Source organism: Oncorhynchus gorbuscha, linkage group LG16 (genome assembly GCF_021184085.1).
Source record: "Oncorhynchus gorbuscha isolate QuinsamMale2020 ecotype Even-year linkage group LG16, OgorEven_v1.0, whole genome shotgun sequence".
In the NCBI taxonomy this organism is placed as follows: Eukaryota; Metazoa; Chordata; class Actinopteri; order Salmoniformes; family Salmonidae; genus Oncorhynchus; species Oncorhynchus gorbuscha.
In genome coordinates, this window is record NC_060188.1 from 1501320 (window position 1) to 1521543 (window position 20224).

Genomic DNA, 20224 nt, shown 5'->3' on the forward strand with positions numbered 1-20224 from the left:
GTAATTCCTTGTGGTCCAGGGGCTGAGACAGTGGACAGACCAGGCAGTGATGCAGCTCAGTCAGGAATGCTACGTCTTCTGGCTGTAGAGGCTGCAGGATCTCAGGACCATTTCAACTCTTTTGGATTTCTGAGGGGAATGGAGAGCTGTGTGCCCTGTGGGCTTGTCTTGGTGTGTTTGGACCATTCTGGTTGTTGTGATGTGGTTGCCGAGGAACTGAGGCTCTCAGCCTGCTCACTGCAGCTGGAGTGAGATGGGGGCGTGTAGTCCTCAACACCACTATGAGTGCAATCATCTCATTGGTATTGATTTTTGTGAGGATAGGTTGTTGTCGGCCCTGGCCAGGTCTATGACCTCCTCCTATAGGCTGTCTCTCATCGTTGCGTTCAGGCCTACTGCTGTTGCGTCGTCTGCAAGCAATGATAGTGTTGGGGTTGGTAACTGGCCTGTAGTCGTGGGTGACCAGGAGTACAGGAGAGGCTCAATGATTAGCTCAGCCTGGTGACCTCGTCATGGACATTTCCTGTATTACTTCCCTTGTAGTCTGTAATAGTTTGCAAGCCCTGCCACATAAAGGCAGAGTGTCAGAGACGGTGTAGTATGATTTAATCTTAGCCTCTATTGACGCTTGCCTGTTTATTAGCTTGTGCTGGGCATGCTAGGATTTCTGTAAGCTTCCGGGTTTAAGTCCGCACCTTGAAGCATCTCTGCCTTTAGCTCAGTGTCAGAAAATGTTGCCTGAGAAATCCATGGCTTCTGGATTTAGGTATGTGCATTGTTGCAGTCACTGTGGGGACGCATGTAATGCACTTATTGATAAACCAGTGACTGATGTGGTGTCTACTCCTCAATGCCATCAGAGGGAATCTGGAACTATATTCCCAGTGCTGTTCCCCAACCACAAAACAGTCAGCAACTGGTTGCATCTGCTTCAAATACGACCACTTATTTATAGACCAAGTCTGCTGGGTGAAAGCTTCTGGCACAATTTTTGGCAGAATCAGGAGGATGAAAGTTTGAAGTTGCAAATGGAGTGAGGGAGGGCTTTGTACGATGCGTCTGTGTGTGGAGTGCAGGTGATCACAAAATGTGTTTCCCTCTGGTTGCATTTAACATGTTGATAGAAATTTGGTAGAACTAATATAAGTTTTCCTGCATTAAAGTCTCAAGCCCACTAAGGAGAGGCGCAAGCCTCTAAGGTGAAGTGGTTTACTGTTTTGCTTATTTCTTATACAGCTGACTGGTGCAGTCTTAAGTGCAGTAATCTATTTCTGTGGTAAATAAACAGCCACGAAAAGTATAGCTAAAAACTCTCTAGGCAAAGTAGTGTGGCCTAATTTATCTGTCTCTGCTTTCAGGCAAAACAAAAATCTAGAGACTTCATGAATTTTGTGCTGCTATTGTTTAAATATACACAGACCTTTCTGTGAATCTGATACTAATTACTGACAGCAATCTCTTTTGTCAAAGTCACTTATATTTTCCGGCAAGTATGGCATCAAGCCGTTAGCCTGTAGGCAGCACAATCCAGCTACCATGAAGATGCAAGTCTACAATGCACAGGAACGACCAGTGGAGCGGAGAAGGACAGAGGATCTGGTTGTGCCCGATGTGACAGATGGACGAGGCACAATATCGCGTGTGACAATTGCTTCACCTTTATGAACTCAGCCAGCAGCTCCTGAAAGGGAGAAGATCACCATGGTTGGCACGGTTAGAAGAACAACACGGGCTCCTCTACACTTCTCCACAACAAGGAAAAGCGAGGCCTTCTCATCAAGTTTAGTCCTTACACCACTCTATTTCTCACCTCCCAAGGAATAAGATTGTGGTCCTCGGACAGCCATCAGCTGGACTACAACCACAACAAAGGCATGGACAACTGACAGGTGTTTAGTTAAGTTTAGTTTATTAATTAAAAAACAAGCCCTGAAACTTAAACCATACTTGCATTAATAAAATATCGAGGATAACACACAATGAAGCCTGGGACTTATTTCATTGTGGTCCTCTTGAGCAAGATAGCTGAACAGATCAAACACAGTATGGCAGTCAAAAACATCAGAGAAGGACAATTATCATCATTCCGAAAGTTACATCACAGAGTTCATTCATGTGGGCTGAAGGAACTGTCAAACATATTTTTGCTTTATGTTCAAAAGCTGTCCAGAGGACGTTGTTTAGATGAGCAGAGACAGCTCATTCCATTGCAGAGCTCCAGTATACAAAGAAAGTACCTTCCCTAACATTACTGCTACCTGTGTGCACATCAGCAACACCTGATCTGGTGCTGGGATTATTGTGCATCCTAACAGGGGAAGTAATCCTTGGAATATCTGGCGCAGGACACATAAATACTCTGTAAACTAAACCCTAGTCAAATCTGGGACACCCCTAGCACTCAGCAGAGCAATAGTTTAGTTTCTGACAGCTCATATGAACTACGTGGACTCTGTGTCTACCTGAATCTGGCTATTAAGACAGTCTGGAGCTTCTCTTCATAGTTTAGATATTCCAAATAAATACTAACATAATCAAATGGCATTGAATGAGGCAGTAGCCTTTCATGGAGTCCTTTGCTATCAAGCAGCTTGGACTTTCTAGCAAAAAGCAGTCCTGGCATGGCCTTCTAACTTTGTATTGGCCCATGCTCACATATCCCAGCTAAATCGAGGACAAATCTGAGTAGCTAACAGAGTTTTCAATAGTCCTTCTCCTCCTAACTCCTCTGGTTCAGATGACCTGCTACCTTCAGGTCTGGATCCAAAGAAGAATTATTTGGATTTTCCTAAGTGCAGAGATAGCTTATTATCTTCCAGCCATTTTGGCACAATGTTAGTAGCTCTGAGCTAAGTATGCTCTCCAACATAGTTTTACTTTTGAGACTGGAAAGTGTACAGTCATCAGCATAAAGCAAGCGGTAGAACAAGCATCATTTCCGCCCATGGTTGCTCCTGCTGTCAGCAGCAAGCCCGGCAAGCTCACTCAGGCATGCAACTCATTGGTTTGCTGAGGCGGTGAACCATTAATACTGATAAATAGGACTTTACTGGCCTAGAAGAGAATGCTGTCAGTTTGGAATTGGAGACAGTGGTTAACTGTCAAAGGCCTTCTGTAGGTCAAGCAGTACTACATTTCACACAGATTTCCCCATCAATCTCTTTCCTGATGATCAGTCAAAATTAAGAAATGAACGTGAATCCAGTGGAGGGTATGTTTTTCTCAAAATGTCTGACTGAAATCATACATTAGACACTGTTAGCATATTCATACATTTACTCATGTACAAGCCCTCTCAGGATCTTTGATGTTACACAGAGGATAGTGGCCTACTAATTCCAGGTCAGACTTTATCCCTTCTTGTAGAGGTATACCTTTGTGTTTCATGTCCCCTGAAGAAAAGGTGCCTTGTTCAGTGAGATTAATATGCACAGCATGCAGGCTGGTATGACAGAATCAGTTAGAAACCTTGCAGGAGATATTATCAGGCCTGTGACTTGTAGACATTTAGGCTCTGCCAGCATATTTGTGTCTGGCTGTTGCTCTTGCAAATAAGTTTGCAACAACCCCTAACTCCATGTCGATATTAGTTGGTTACCTTCCATACAAACCAGAACTGGTGGGCAGCAACAGCAGCAGCAGCAACAGAAATGGAAATATGGGTTATGGCATTGACTGGCAACTTGCTCTGCTTTTCTGCCACCATCTCAACTGATCTTTCAGTCCAATACTGTTGAATTGTTTTTTGGTAGTACTACTACACAGCTGGTTCATGGAGAAAGCGGTTCCAGCTTTTAAGGTCACACATTTCAATGATTTTGTCAGCAAAGTAACTTCCTCATACCTTCATCATCTGCTCTCTTCGTCCATCTGCTCTTCATCCATCATCTCTGTACTTCCTCCATCCTCCTCTGCTTGCTTCATCCATCCTGCTCTGTATCATTCTGTGACTTTATGGTTAAATCATGCTATGCTTGTGCATTTTGAAAAGTCCTTATTCCTTGCTTGGATAGATTCACAGAGATCTCATGATTAAACAAGGGCTAGATCTCTGCTTTACCTGACCCATCTAATGAGCCATCACATTCACCATCGAGAATGCTACATTTTAAAAATGCTTTGAGCACTGTCTTTCCTACACTTATCGAGCTGGTGACCATCAATTTTCACCCCACCTTCCTATAAGCATACACATTATTATTTGAGTCCTCAATTGTCACAGTTTCTTCTGTCTCCCGGTAAATTCTCTTTTAACAAAATGTAATAAATAGTCACTGATTCATAGACTATTCTCCACTCTGAGTATTTTTGATTTATCAGACACTAATATTAAATCCATTGTACACTGTTCATATCCTAGTGCGGATCTTTATCATTTTGGTCAAACAGTGATCTAAAGATCCTCTAATATTTGTGGGTTGATATCTTTTACGAACATCGGTATTAAATCCCTAACATAAATAATTTCTTCAACGAAATCGTACAGTTGACAACTGTTCAAGACCTGCATTATTCTGTAAAATTTCTCTACCAACAAAATTGGCTTGGCGTTTTGAAGCGGAATATCAGCCGAACAATCTCCAGATCCAGTGTTTTTATTTTTTTATATTTCACCTTTATTTAACCAGAAGTAAGGCGGTGAGCAAGTTCTCATTTAACTCATTACAGCTAGATAAACAAAGCATTGAGACACAGACAACTTAACACAGATTTACACATGGAGTAAACGACAAGCAAAGTGACTTTCGATAGAGAAAAAGAAGGTCTACTTATGCGGTGTGTGCAAGAAAGGCATGAGGTAGGCAATAAACGAGCCCACAGGAGTGAATCAAACTACAATTTAGCAGATTAACCTATGGTGATAATGAGCAGATGATAAATCAGTAAAGTAGAATATAATTGCAAAAATGAAAAAGTAAAATCAAGTAAAAATAGTATGGGGATGAGGTAGGTAGATTGGAGTGGAGCTGTTACAGATGGACTATGTACGGCTGCATGATGATTGGCTGCTCAGTTGGTTGATGTTAAAGTTTCCAACTTCAGGCGATTTTTGCAATTCGTTCCAGATGCTGGCAGTGAGGCAGGTAAATGGTGTTGACTGGGGATGATCGCAGATATACCTGCTGGAGGCATTGTACTTCTGAGATGGTGTTGACCAAATAAGCCAGTGAACTGAGATAAAGGCAGGAGCTTTGCACCTAAGCATGAACATAGATGACCTGGAGCAGTGGGTCTGGCGTGAATATGCTCAAGCGAGGGCCAACCCGACTATGGCATCCTGATCATGATGGGAGGGTGGTATAAGGTGATTTGGCCAACCAAGCGGATGGCACTGTGATGGGCTGCATCAGATTTGCGGTAAGTGTGGAATCCGGTTAAGTCAGTCTGGCGTTAAACAATATCTGGTGTTAATACATATTCCCCACCTTTCAATTCCGATCCTTCCTGACAATCCTTCTCAATTTCTGATTCACAAACAAAGATGAATCAACCATGTCTCAAATAAGGCGCCTCAAGACACCTCTGATTTGCAAACCAGCCAGTAGTAGCTCATCAATCATGATGAAGCGGTCTTCAAAATGTAAGCCCTTCTTCCAAAACCCTCATTAATTCTGATCATTTATTATTAAGCCTCCCACTGCCTGTGCATCTTCCCACTGCCCTGCCTCCAGGCTGGCACCTCTTGTCCCTAACTGTTTACCTCTCCCCAGGTGCCTCCATCACGTCCTCACCACCGTGTCCCCACACGTCACTGCTTCTCTGGTTGCTTCCCACACTCTGCTGTGGACCCCTTTCTCTGGTGCACTCTCACCCTCGGTAGAGGTCCTCTGATCCCACTCACCTTCAATGCTCTCACCTGTGGGTACCTTTACAGCAGCAACATTGCAGCTTCGTGGCTATGCCCAAGCTAGGATCACATTTGAAATTAATCCACTGCGCATTCCAGCCTGCTAAGCTTTGCTGTTTCTTTATCCACCATGAGGTGCATAATCCGTTTGATTGGGGTTAAGTGATAAGTGGTCAGGGCATTGATGGATATCAACAGATAAGAAGGCATGAAGTTATAGGGTCTCACCGTGTTGCATTTCAGACTGGTTTGATGATGCGTTTCGGTTTGTGCCAAGGTGCTATATGAAAGTTTGGTATATAGCATTCAAACAAATCATTGCATAGATGCCATCAAGAATGTTTGCATGACTGAAGGATTGCTGAGAATGCTTACTATTCTTTCATCCTAATGTAGATGCAATTATTTCAATAATTAAAATAATTGGTGATTAGTTGGAACTTACAACTGGAGGATGACTGCCTAGCCCCTGGTCATCTTCCACTCTTTTATCATTGATGTCATACAAACTGCCCCAGCCTAAGTGATATAGAACAAGATCAAACCACACCTGGATGTACAGCATCATTGGCCTGTTCAGGAGCTGAATATTATAATATCCACTGCATTCCTTGAGACAAGAGGAGGAGATCATGAACTCACCCTCAAGAAGGACTTTGTAAACCAATACTATCTTCTTGGTGGCTCTTACCTAGAAAGTCTGTACAAACACACAACAATACATACTGTCCTACATGTACTGAAGTTGATTTATTGCTTGTTCTATGATTTTCAACATCTATTATCTTATTTAATTCATATTGTGTTTGTTGTTTAACTGTAGGTGGGAGTAATAGTTTTAAAATGGGAGAAGACTAGTGTACATTTGTTTTCATTGTACAATTATGTAAGAATATATTATATGTTGTAAAAATATGTTGTTTCCCTTCAATAAAATGATTTCAAAGGCTTCTTTCTGCGCATTTCTGCTACATTCTTAGCATTTCTATAGCATATCTGTATAACGATCTTCTTCATCTGAGAACGAAAAAATCGGACAAAACACAGCGTGGTAAGTGTCAGTTAATTTAATATCACTAGACACAAAAATACAAAATAGCAAGCGAGAATAGCGAAATCAAACAGTCTCAAAATTGTACCTAAAACAGGAAACAACCTCAAACACCAATTGGTTTGACTATGTGAAAGTATGGTTCTCAATCAGAACAACGATAGATGACTCTCTGATTAGGGAATATCACAAAACCACATACGCCAGAAAAACAACAACAGAATACAACTCAAGCCCTGACAAATAAAAAAATAGAGACATAAAAGGAACTACGGTCAGGGTGTGACAGTATCTCTGACCTCAAAGCTAAGCCACTAAGAGAAAGTCGTGGGCATCTATCAGCAGTGCTTGGCTGGCGCGGGCGTGGACCCCACCACCTTAGTCTTGGCCTCTGGAGCCCCTGGGAGCTGATTGCTTGACGGAGAAGCTCTGGAGGAAGAGAACGACGGCTCGGACTGTGAACGGCTCAGACTGGCAGGTGGCTCTGGCGCGCCCCGGACAGGCGGGGAGAGCTACAGCGATACGGTTGAAGATCTGGAAGGAACGGCGCTCTGGACAGCGGCGGCTCGGGCTGACGAGCGACTCGGGACTGGCGCAGGCGGCTCCGGACTGGCAGGCCGCTCGGACAGCGCTCCGGACGGCAGGCGCTCCGGACTGACAGGCGCTCCGGATTGACGGAGGCGGCTCCGGACTGACGACTCCGGACTGACGAGGCGCTCTGGCGTCTCCGGACTGGCCGGGGAAGAGGCTCTGGTGGCTCCGGAAAGGAGGAAGACTCTGGAGGGTCTGGACAGGAGGAAGACTTTGAAGAGAGAAGAAGACACAGAGACAGCCTGATGCGTGGGCTGCCACAGGGCCCTCCAGACTGGAAGCTTACAGCAGGCCTGGTTTGTAGAAGAGAGCACCAGATAAGCGGGATGTGGGGGAGCACTGGTGCCTAGTGCGCCTTCTTCCTCACTCAGAGCTGAATCTGCACATTTACCACGGACTGTAGGTAGCTCTATTGGCCCCCGGACAGGCGGAAGACTCTGGCGACGCCGGACAGGAGGAGGCTCTGGAAGGAGAATGGGCGGCTCCAGATGTGGGCGCTCTGGACAGCAGGCAGCTCCGGACAGCGGGAGAGCTCTGGCTGCATGCCGGGCAGGCGGAAGGCTCTGGCGCCGCAGTTTTGAGGAGGCTCTGGCGGCGCCGGACGGAAGGCTCTGGAAAGGAGAAACGGGCGAGCTCCAGACTGACGGGCGGCTCCGGATTGATGGGCGGGCTCCCGGACTACAGGCGCTCTGGGTTGTGACGACTCCGGACAGTGGGGCGACTCCGGACTGACCGGCTCTGGCCGGCTCCGGACTGACGGGGAGCTCTGGTGGCTCAGGACAGGAGGAAGACTCTGGAGAGATTGGACGGAAGACTTTGAAGGAGAAGACTCAGAGACAGCCTTTGGTCGTGGAGCTTTGACCATAGCCTGGGGGAGAGAGCTACAGCAGGCCTTTACAGTTTTGTAGAAGGCACCGGATAAACCAGACTGTCGCAGAAATTGCCCCTGGTGCAGCCTTGGCACCACCATCCTCCAGTGAACCGCTGTGACCTCCAATGCAGGCACACTCATTAGGCTCAGGCCCACTTTAAGCGGCTTTGGGCGGGCGAGCATAGGACAGACAACACGCTCAGCGCCCGAACACGGTGCAGAGCCGGCTGGGATACCCTGGCCGGCGGCGCACGGGACCAACTCGCTGGGCTGCTGTCGCCCTGGCAGGATCTCTCTCTCTGTGCCTGCCAGAAGGCTAGCCCTATAGGCCTCCCAGGAACTATGGCGAGCGCACTGGCAACAGTGCGGCTTCACCTCATGAACCTGGAGTCTCACGTGTTCATTAGCACAGTTGGCTCAGGTCTACCGCCTGACTCCTTAATCTCCCGTAATCCCAGAATTAGGAGCTGCCTTTCTGTGCCTGCTGCGCTGCCTTACCTCATATCACTTAACCTCTGCATTCACCGCCTCCCAGTTCAGCTTTCGGGCTCTGATATTCCTAGCCTGACTCCAGGGTCCCTTGCCTTCAATACCTCCAAATTCCAGGAGTCTGAACCTCTGCTCCTCTGCTACCACGCTGCTTGGTCTGTTGGTGGTGGGTAGTTCATAGCAATAATCTTCTTCATCTGAGAACAAGGAAAAGAATCATTAAAATGCAGTGTGTTAAGGTATCATATTAATTGAATATCACTGAACACGAAATACAAAATTAAAACAACGAAATCTAAGCAGCCTGAAAATGACATTCAATAATACAAAGCACCAGGTGGGAACAGGCTATCTAGTGGTTCTCGATCAGAGACAACGATGAACAGCTGCCTTTTGATTGAACCATACCAGGCCACATGAAAACATGAAAAACATCGCCAAGATACCCACCCCAACTCAAAGCCTGACCAAATAAATAGAGACAGCAAAGACTAGGTCAGTGACATCTCTTGCTAAATAGTTTGTTTACCTATATGCAGTACCTTTGTAATAATAATGAAAATAATAAGCCTCCTCTTTAGTGAAAACATTATGACAGGTGTTGTAATAAAACGAGTGTCACTGATTAAATTCAGTGTACTGCACTGTGAAGAGGAAAGCTTACAAGGTTTGTGATAAGATAATGGATTGTTTCCCTCTGTGCAAAATAGATTAAGTTAAAATTAAAATTATAGCTGGACCTCAGAAAGCCCTACTGTATATAGAGGTAAGATCTTACTTTACTAATTTAGAGGAAAATGTTTGTTAGCTTTGGAGGTCACTTTCAATAGTGGCTAAAGTTGAAATCCATTTTTTTCAAATTATTAAAAATATATTATGAGGATACATTAAAGATATGCATTTCTTACCAGCCATTTACTAAAACTTAGTCATTGGAGCTATGTTTGGCTATGTATGGTAAATCAGTTGTATAAATGAAAAATTGGTTGTTTCGGGTATTGATTTTTGGTTGAAGTGCTAAGCCAGTTGGAATTAGAACAAAAGAAAGTTAGTATTCTAAACAATTAATGGAAGTATTTCCATTTCTGGAACTGGCAACAATGAAGAAGGTCTACAATAGGTATGGCTGGCTGGGATTTTATTTTTAAAGGGACAAACACGTTTATCTGATTGTGTGAGGTGTGTGAGATATAAAGTATTTTGGAAACGAATTTGGAGAAGGAGCCTGAATGAGTTATGAAACAGAGGAAATTTAAAAACAAATGATTTGAAGAGGGATTATCATGTGGTGAGGTTTTTTGTTGTTTGTTTGTAGCGTTTGAGTTAAGAAGTTTCCTGTTCCCAAAGACAAGATATTTAAAAGGGAGTACACTCATATGGAATATTGAGTTTCCCCTTATTTTTCCTAGGTTTTAATTGAACAGTGGTGTTTTTTTTTAAAGATAAAAGTTCTTTAATATGTCTCTGTGTAATTGTGTTTACAGATATAAGAGGTAGTGTAACCTTTGACAAATTTCCATAGCTCTCCCAGTTAGTCTGATCTTCATGAGAAACCATTTGAATAACAAACTGCGGTCATAGGTGATACAGTTTTTAAAGGTAAATGTGTTAAAATGGAATTTATGATACTAACAGTGAGATATCATATTAATCCTCGATAATAAACGGAGAGATGGTCCTTCAAGTTTGAATGAACCATTAATATAATAGAACTTGGAGAAAAATACATGATGAAAAGACGATTTTATAAAGAGCCAGTGTGTGGTGCTAAACCACTATTGCAGGAATAGTGAAACTCCGTGATCGGTCACCTAGAGATTTGGAACTTGTCAAATCAAAGAACTAAATAATTCCCCTAGGGCTCGAGAATAGGCTACTGACCTTGTGTCCAGCTAGAGGAAAAGCAATGTTGGATTGAATCTAGTCACCGTCCTGTCGGTCTGGGGTGTACACAGAAAGCCTGGTCTTTAACCTAGTTTGAGGCCGGGTCTTAAACATGGGGATTAGACTGGCTGGGTACGTTTTGTCTGACATTCGAATGACAGGCAGATAATTTTGAATCGGTTGAAGGACTAGTGTTCTCAGAATTAAATTCCCGATAACTGTCTTAAATTTAAATTAAACACTCTGTCCCTCCTAAAATTTGTGAAGCTATTTATTTGCATAATGGACAGACCAGTCTCAAACCAATCTTATGGTTATTCTCAAGTACTAGACAATTGGTTACCTGAGTTATAGAAACTGAAATGAAATTAATTCTAGTTTTGAACTGTCCCGTCTCCTCACCACTGTTACAAAGGCAGTATCTCAAGCATTCCCATATTCTCTGACCAATTTAATATAATTTTATGACAGGCTTAAGGTCTCCCTGTGTAGATCGCTTATTCTAGCCAGTCTGACGATAAATTCATTCATTTCACCAAGAACAGGCAGTCATTGTTCAATTCTACTGATTATATTTACACACATTATATTCAGTACTGATTAAAGAAAAGTCATACATCTATGCAGTAACATAATATTATTCTGATTGATCAGTCTAGTTAAGTATATCATAATTAGTCATTATTGATTTCAAAAAATCCTTAACAGTTCCCATTCCTGCTATAACAGCCTCCTCTTCTGGAAGGCTTTCCACTAGATGTTGGAACATTTGCTTTTTTTTTTTTTTTTTGGTTTTCTTCCACATTCAGCCAGAAAGAGGCATTAGTGAGTGAACTTTTTTGATGAGCTCTTGCTTGATTAAGCCTAATACATTGTATTCAATTCATCCCAGAGTTGTTCGATGGGGCTGATGTCAGGGCCTCTGTGCAGGTCAGTCAAGTTCTTCCACACCGATCTCGACATACCGTTTCTGTATGCCAAGACCTCTACTTTGTGCATGGGGGCATTGTCATGCTGAAACAGGACAGAGCTCTCTCCCCACAACTTGTGCCACAAAGTTGGAAGCACAGAATTATCTGAATGCAGAATGCTGTAAGCGCTAAGAATTTCCTTCACTGGAATCCGAGGAGCAGCCTGAGCCTATCAAAAACAGCCCCAGACCATTATTCCACTTCCACCAAACTTACTGGTTAAGCTACCATGCATTGGACAGGTAGCATTCACCTGGCATCTGCCAACTCCAGATTCATCAGTCGGACTGCCAGGGGTGAGACGTGAATTCAATCAATACGGATAACCCGTTTCCACTGCTCCGGTCCAATGGCGGTGAGCTTTACACCACTCTAGCCTTGGCATTGCGCATGGTGATCTTAGGCTTGTGTGTGGGTACCGCCACCGCCACGGCCATTTCATGAAGCTCCTGATTGAACAGGTGTTGTGCTGACGCTTGCGAGAGGCAGTGTGGAACCTGGTGATTGCAACCGAGGACAGAGGATTTTACACGCTATGCGCTTCTACAGCACTCAGCGGGTCCCTTGGGCTCTGTGAGCTTGTGTGGCCTATTTCCACTTCGCAGTTGAGACGTTTGTTGCTCCTAGGTCTTTCCACTTCACGGCAACAGCACTTACAGTTGACCGGGGCAGCTCTGGCGGGGCAGAAATGTGACAATCTATAGGGTGGCATCCTATGGCGAGGATTGCCATGTTTAGTCACTGAACTCTTCAGTAAGAACCATTCTACTGTCAATGTTTGTTTATGGAGATTGTATGGCTGTGTTCTCGATTTTATGGCCTGTACTGCAACGCTTAGTGTGGCTGGCATAGCTCAAATCCACAAATTTGAAGGCGTGTTCACATATTTTAGTATATATAGTGTATATACATGAAATCAAATAGCCTAGTACAAACACTAAAACTTTTCAAATCAAATGGCTAATGCACAGAACAACGTGGACAGACCAGGGGAATGAGATCAGAATGAGTGCTAAGGCCTGCATTTGAACACAACATTTGAGCTTCAGGAATTGTGGGTACTCTGTGAGTGCAACTTGTTGTGCTCAGATTTTGAAAAATAAGCTTTTCTGTGTATCGACATTCCGGTATCTTTATTTCAACTCATAAACTTAGGACCAACACTATGTTAAAATATATTTTGTTCAGTATATTTGAGATGCAAGTATGGGTATTCCAGACGGAGTCTGAAGCACTTGACGTTCTGTGGAAATGCCCATTAAAGATCTTGAAGTCAGTTTACTTTTTGAGGTTAAAGCTAAGTTATGTTTGGATCTGTGTCAGTCTCTTCTGTCAACAGGCTTATTTTATTTTTTTAAACTGTAGCAAATGAACACTATGCATTTGCCACTTCAACATTTGTGCTCCATGGCAGTAATGAAGTTTATCAGGAAAATCTTAGTCACTCAAGAAGCCAAGAGATGGATCTGATTGCAAATTAAATTAAAAGCTGCCATACCTTTGTGGGTCTATGCATGCCTCATCATTGTCATGTCAATTTAAGGAAGATGAAATACCTAACATTGAAGTGGGAGGATTTGAGAGGCTTTAGATCTGTCACTCAAATCCTTAATCTTAAAAGAAATGGTAAAACCTTTGAGGAGCAAATTAAATGTTAGGTGACATCTGGCTTAGACTGCACATGATATACAAATATAAATTCAGTGAATAAACATATTTTAAATGTTGTATTTTAATGATATCTGTATATGAAGGACTAAGGTGACTTCTGTTGGTTATGCTTCCACTCTATTCAAGAAGAGGTTTTCAGACTTTTGCAAGAGAGGGTTACAGTATTCTTGTCTTTTGGAATGTGTAAACCTGACTTGCCAACATCGTGAGGATTGTGGGATCAGCCTGACCTCAACCTTCCTCCACTGTCTGCACTGAAAGATAGTTTGTGTTTTCATCATTTTATTGAACACACAGAATGGTGTATGAACAGGTACAAGTTCATCTAAACATAAAGAGAGCAGGCAAACAACAGAACCAGAGTTCAATTTTTAGGTTCAGGTGCAAAACAAATAATGAAACTACGACATGAACAAGGACATGTGAAAGAAAGAGGGTAGATGTCCTTATTCCCCTATCCCATCAACTGCTCATGCTTGGGAGCCCTTTATCTTGCCCAAAAGGTAGATTAATATATTACAGTGAAGTGCATTAAGACAAAATGGAGGAAGAACTGAGGACTGACATTTGGGTGAGCAGACGGGAAGAGGCTTGGAGTATGTCACATGCTCCATTAACTCCAGACATCGTCTCCTTTAATTCAAGAGTACACAGATTGCCTATTCATAACACAACTGCATGGATATTTTACAATACATCCCCTACACATGTGATAATGTCTGAGCTGCACCAGTACACTACTCCTGCTGCTTTCTCTGGCTTGCATGGATTATTGGTGTGGAATTTTAGGATCCTCTCTGAGTTTTGGGGCTTCCATGGGCCAGATCTCTTACATTGTCTGGGAGTATCTGAGTCCTTGAAGTTAACCAACCCCAAAAACAACTCATCTCTACAGTCTCATTTAGGCAAAAACTGTCTTGTTGTTTTGAAGGAGGAGAGTGTCCTCTACCAGATATGTCTCGGTGGTGGCAAACACTGCATACACTTGGAAAGAATTGGAGAAGTATATTCTGAACAATAGAGTATCAACATTTGATCAAATCTGGCAACTGCTCCTACTTGGATGGTGTGCTGTGAATTTGTACTGTGTAGCATCTGCTGGCATTCGATGTATTACCTTTTTGGAAAGACCAGGAGGACCCTGCATCATATGGAGAGTTTGTCAACGGCCTGCAGGTGAAGTCATGTGAGTTTCTACAGTATATGATATGAACAGAGCTGCTGGAGTTGCATTGTTTAGCTCCTCCTCTGAGGTTGTAGTCCTCTTCTCATCTGCCAATAGGTGAGGTGGGAGGTTGTGCAAATAGCATTCGTGGAGTTCTGTTTGTATGAAGTTGTGCGAGGCACACACTTGTTCATTAAGGAGCATTATTGTGTTGTATTTTAGCCAGTATAAGGTGTATGAGCTCAGTCTGGATAATATGCTCTTATAGAAGGTCTTCTACAGACATCAAGCACAGTGACACTGCTGGGTGCTGTGCTGCTTCTACTAGTCCTCTACACCTCCGCTCCTCTGGTTCCAGCTCTGGAACAGGGAAGAGCCTCAGGACCAGGTGCAGCTGCCCCTGCTTGGTAACATGCCAGCTGGACCTCAAAGCCCTACTGCACTCTCTGCGGGTAAGATGAAGTCATCCTTTGCTTTCCAGAACAAAACATGTTGAGGTTGTTGATCTGTTGATTTGATCTGTTTTCTTTCTTTACCAGGTTTAGAAAAAGTTCAGTAAACAAACTGATGGAATGAACTCTGCTTACATTATTACATATTTACCTGGTTAATGTTGTTTAATGTTCTGATACTGTATGTATTTCAATAGGTATGTCCTGCCCAGTAACTCAGTCCCCAGATATTTTTGTTGGGAACCGGAAGAGCTGCTGGTTCATGATACTTTGTGACGGTATTAGTAATTGCACCACGGGAAAAGAGATGGTTCCTTTAGAATGTTGAAAGTAAGGGATTGTCTGGTCGTTTGTGCCAGCGAATACGTTCGCTGAAATGTTGTCTTCCGCGTTTTCTGGCCTCCCTGAATCAGAGAGGAATGTGAAATTTCTATGTCGACATCCGCGATCTTGGCTCGTCGAGAGATGCACCTAAATACTAGGGATCTTGTTATCTTGACCTGGGTTCAAACCACAGTGTACTGAAGTATTTGACATTTTGTGTTTAGTATTGTGTACGCGGCCAAGAAACAACTACATCAAATAAAAGCAACAAGTAGTTGTATCCTGCCACTTATGGAGCAGTTAATGACAGGTGCAGTTAATGACATGACCAGACAAACAATACTATCGATGATTAAATAGTGCTTTTTTAAGCATTTAGGTAATCAAGATAATGAAGTCAGTGTGACTGATGATGAATTACTTCAAATTAATGCGTAATGATGGTTGCAAATGTGTGCGGTAGATAGGTGCCGGTGTGCATAATGATGGTTACGATGTGTACATAAAGATGGGTTGCCAGGTATTAATGATGATGCCGTGTGTGCGTGCAGATATGGGTTGCCAGGTGTGCATAATGATGGTTGTGTGCGCAAAATGGGTTTCTGAACAATGCGTATTGATGGTTTGCGTGTGCATAATGATGGATTTGCTGGTGTGCATAATGATGGTTGCCAGGTGTGCGCAATGATAGTTAACCAGGTGTTACATAAAGATGGTTGCAGGTGTACACTGTAGTATTGATTTAACCATGTGTGCGCAATGATGGTTGCCATGTGTGTAATGATGGTTACCAGGTGTGCATAATGATGGTTGCCAAGTGTTATTGTTGGTTATGAGTGTGCATAAAGATGGTTGCCAGGTGTATAATGATGGTTGCCAAAATTGATCATAATGACGGTTTACCAGGTGTGCATAATGATGGTTCTTGAGTGTGCATAATGATAGTTTATGGGTGTGCATAATGATAGTTTGCCAGGTGTATATAATGATAGGTTGCCAGATTGTATAATAAATGGTTACCAGGTGTACATTAATGATGGTGCCGAATTGTGCATATTGATGAGTTTAGCAAATTGAAAGATAAATAATGATGGGTTACTTAGTGTACATTGATGATTGCCAAAGATTAATATAAGATGATTTGCCAATTTATAATGATGGTTGTAAAGTGTACATAATGATGGTTTACCATGTGTGCATAATGATGGGTTGCCAGAGTGGCATTATAATGATGGGTTGCCATGTGTGCATAATGATGGTTGCCAGGTATTGCAATACAGATGGGTTACTTAGATGTGCATAATGATGGGTTACCAATTGTATAATGATGGGTTGCCAGTTGTTTATAATGATGGGTTGCCAGGTGTACATATAATGATGGGTTACCAGGAGGTATTATTGCATAATGATGGGTTGTAGGACCAGTGGTTAATGGGCGGTGACATTGGGAGTGGGAGCTTGGCATGTAAACTCCGTCTTATTCAACAAAAACTTGTCTAGAAATACTAATTGTTGTAAATGATGAGTGCATTGACAGTGACTGATGAGTCTGACATCGCTTTATTAAACCCTGTCTATTTCTTGACTGAAACATGTTAAACAAGTTGTATGTGATGTCAGTTGTAATGCTTAGTCATATAATATTAAGACTGCTTAGGTCTATGAATTAATGCTATGTATACTTTATCTGTTCAGCTCTCCAAGAAATATGGTTCATATTCCACAGTTCATGGACCAAAAAGCTGGTTCCAATTTCTATTTAGGATACAAGGCACGGTCAAGCAGGCTGGTCAGCAGAGCAAGAGGACTTTGGGGACAGGACGTCACTCTGTGTTCTGTGATTTCAACCAAGGACATGGTGTGATATTTTACTGTTCTGCTGGCTATTCTCTGTGTAAGGATAGTTCTTACTGTTGTACTTATATCTTGTTTTCACTTAATCTGGCAGTCTGTGAACAAACAAAACCAGTAATCCTCTCGTTTGTTCTCCAATGTATTATGTTAATACAAATGAATATGGATGGAGTCAACAACATTAATGGTATAGGTTAACAAATTACTTTGACTTTAAAAGTAAATTTCCACTACTAATTGTACAAATAAACTTTATTGAGATGCAATTAATTTCAGACACTTTGAATGAGTTGGAATTTGAAATGCCTTTAATCTGTTGAAAGTCTTATTCTAACCTGGTGGTAGTCTGGTGCCATTGCTTCATTCTGTTTTTACTTTGTCAAGCCTGCACCACTTTAAAAACCAGTGAGTGCTTTGGAATAATAAAATGTCTAGTCCAGTAAATTGCCTCCACCAAAGTAGTGTTGGGTTTACAAACAATGTTACACCAAATACACTATCTTTCAGATGAAACATCATCTGGATTGGATAAAAAGTGATCAATATTTGTAAATGCCATTTTTAATAATGCCACTAATTTCATGACATTTGAACTAGAATGGTAAAATGGAAGTCCCAGAGCTAGAATGGTGAATGCAGGGATCAGGCTAAGTAGATGCAGAGAGGGAGTCAGGCTAGAATAAGTTGTCTGGAGGTCGGGCCTAGAATGAGGTGGTGCGGAGGTCAGTAGAATGGTGACTGCAGAGTCGATCAGATGGTGACTGCAGAGATATTAGATGTGGCAGCATTGACTGCAGAGATCAGAACTAGATAGTGACTGCAGAGTCAAATTTCAGAATGGTGACTGCAGAGGTCAGGCTAAATGGTATTTCTAGAGATCAGGCTAAGTGTTAACAGGTGGGCTCAGAGGTCCAGGCTAGAATGAGTGAATGCAGAGGTCAGGCTAGAATGAATGCAGAAGGTCAGGCTAGAATGAGTGGAGAAATGCAGAAGGTCAGGCTAAATGGTGAATGGGAGTGAAGCTAGAATGGTGAATGCAGAGTCAGGGCTGTCATCCTCTGCAAATAATATAAATATCACAAATGAGACCTATGAATGATCATGACAGAAAAGTGCAGAGATACTTTTGGCAGATTATGTGTGTGTATATATATATATATATTATATGTGTATGTATGTGTGTGTGTGTGTGTGTGTGTGAGTATTATATTGTGTTGTGTGTGTGTGTGTGTGTGTGTGTACATGATCATTTTTTTTATTATTAAATGTATATCTTAGTAAATATAATTTATTAATATTTTTGTCATGGAAACAAACCATTCTCTACCCCAGAGAGTTCTGTTTACTAATGGAACTCATGGAAAGAGATAGGCGCTTTGCACAACAAACATGAGAGACTTTGGGATGGGTAGAAAGGGAGTGAGAAAATGTTGAGATCTAGTTAGTATTTAGGCAAACAGAAGGTAAGAGAATCAGTATCTCTACATAGTAGCAGCTAAAGTATGATGATGTTGTTATACGGGATGCTAAACTAATTGCCTGGTTAATCAGACAGAAGCACATTCAATGTAATGGCAGTGAAACATGAAAGTGAATTGTGTAGGTTCTGGAAAACTTATTTGTAATTAATTAGATGTTTTGTCTATTACAGGTAAGGCATTTGACACAGCACAGCCTGCACGCATGCCGTCTCCAGCATAATCTCGGCCATTGTCTGTGGCAGCAGGGTTTGAGCCTGCTGACCCTATTCACAGCATGGTAGACAGGGTCCAAGAAGATGGATGCACTTGCAGGTTCTGTCATTACAGGTAGTCTCCTTATTCAGACCATTTTGTTTTACAACTGTTTTCTGAGTTAATAATGTGCAGTGCTCGATTTTTAATCAGCTAAAGCAGAGCAGGAGCACCTGTTATGAATTCTTGCAAATTAAAATGTTTATTCATCATAAGTGTATACAGTATTCATGATATCAAACAACATATCAATACAAAATCATCTGGCCCAGTCAGCTCTTTGATCACAGCACCAATGAGTGGATCAGTTTCCCCTGAAGCTAGGACCTTAGAGTCCGCCCATCTTCAAAAACATACAAACGCATATCTCCTCCCAAAAAGTATCTGCAAACTGACATAAACACCTACCAGAAAAGTTCACTGAACAACAGGTTTCTAGCTCTAAACTTGGCTGACTTTTCCTCCAAAACTGCTGGAAAAGATCTTCTTTTGTCTTCTATGACATGTGATTCATCACAAGCTATCTTAAAATGAATGCACTAACTTTGTGAATCGCTCTGGATAAACGTCTTTATAAATATTTTATAATTATCATTTTAATTATATTATGGTTAAATAATCATAGTGATGAAACGATATACAAAGTCATATCATATCGGTACCATTTCTTGATTCCATATTGTGTTAGTTTTTACACATAAATATATTACCTGTATGTTCATATCTATTCACTTCTATAATATCTGGATTAGACAACTGTTAGCAGATTGTCCGTTGGGCCAGGTAATGAAATATTCTGTTATTATAATATTGTATTCAAACAGTTGATTGAGGAGGCCTATATTATGGGACCATCAACAAAACGATAATTTAATATGCTAAATTGACTGTAGAGATCTGTTGAGGTTTGTGTTGTGCAGGAAAAGTAATGTGTTCTTTGCTAAAATACGACAAATAATGGCTGACGTACAATATGCCTTTACTCACTTTATACGATATCAAATATATGAATATCTGTGGTGATACAACTAATAGTACAGATTTATGTACATCGTTTGTATTTAATGATCTAATCATAGTTGTGGTGTGTGTTATAATGAATATATCTTGATTTTATGTATTCTGAATCTCTGTGTGAATTAATACAGCATGTTTCCCTGTTTGAGTCCGTGGATAAACAACCTGACACATCTGAAAAGAATGTTACTGATATGAAGATGGAGTGACAGAGGGGGGGGAAGCTGTTGAGGGCTGAAGGAGACTCTGAACCCTCATATGTGTAGAGGCTTTGTGGACTGGTTCACCGTCAACAGACCCTGG

At 42.0% G+C, this 20224-nt stretch overlaps 1 protein-coding gene across 1 annotated transcript in view; it reads left to right on the top strand.

The window, feature by feature from the left end:
- LOC123998881 (BAH and coiled-coil domain-containing protein 1) overlaps positions 1–5832 on the top strand; it is a 123023-nt gene extending 117191 nt beyond the window's left edge. Inside the window, exon 21 of the mRNA XM_046304102.1 lies at positions 5712–5832. Coding sequence (XP_046160058.1) covers positions 5712–5832 — 121 coding nt within the window. The remainder of the gene's footprint in view (positions 1–5711) is intronic.
- The last annotated feature ends 14392 nt before the right edge of the window (positions 5833–20224 follow it).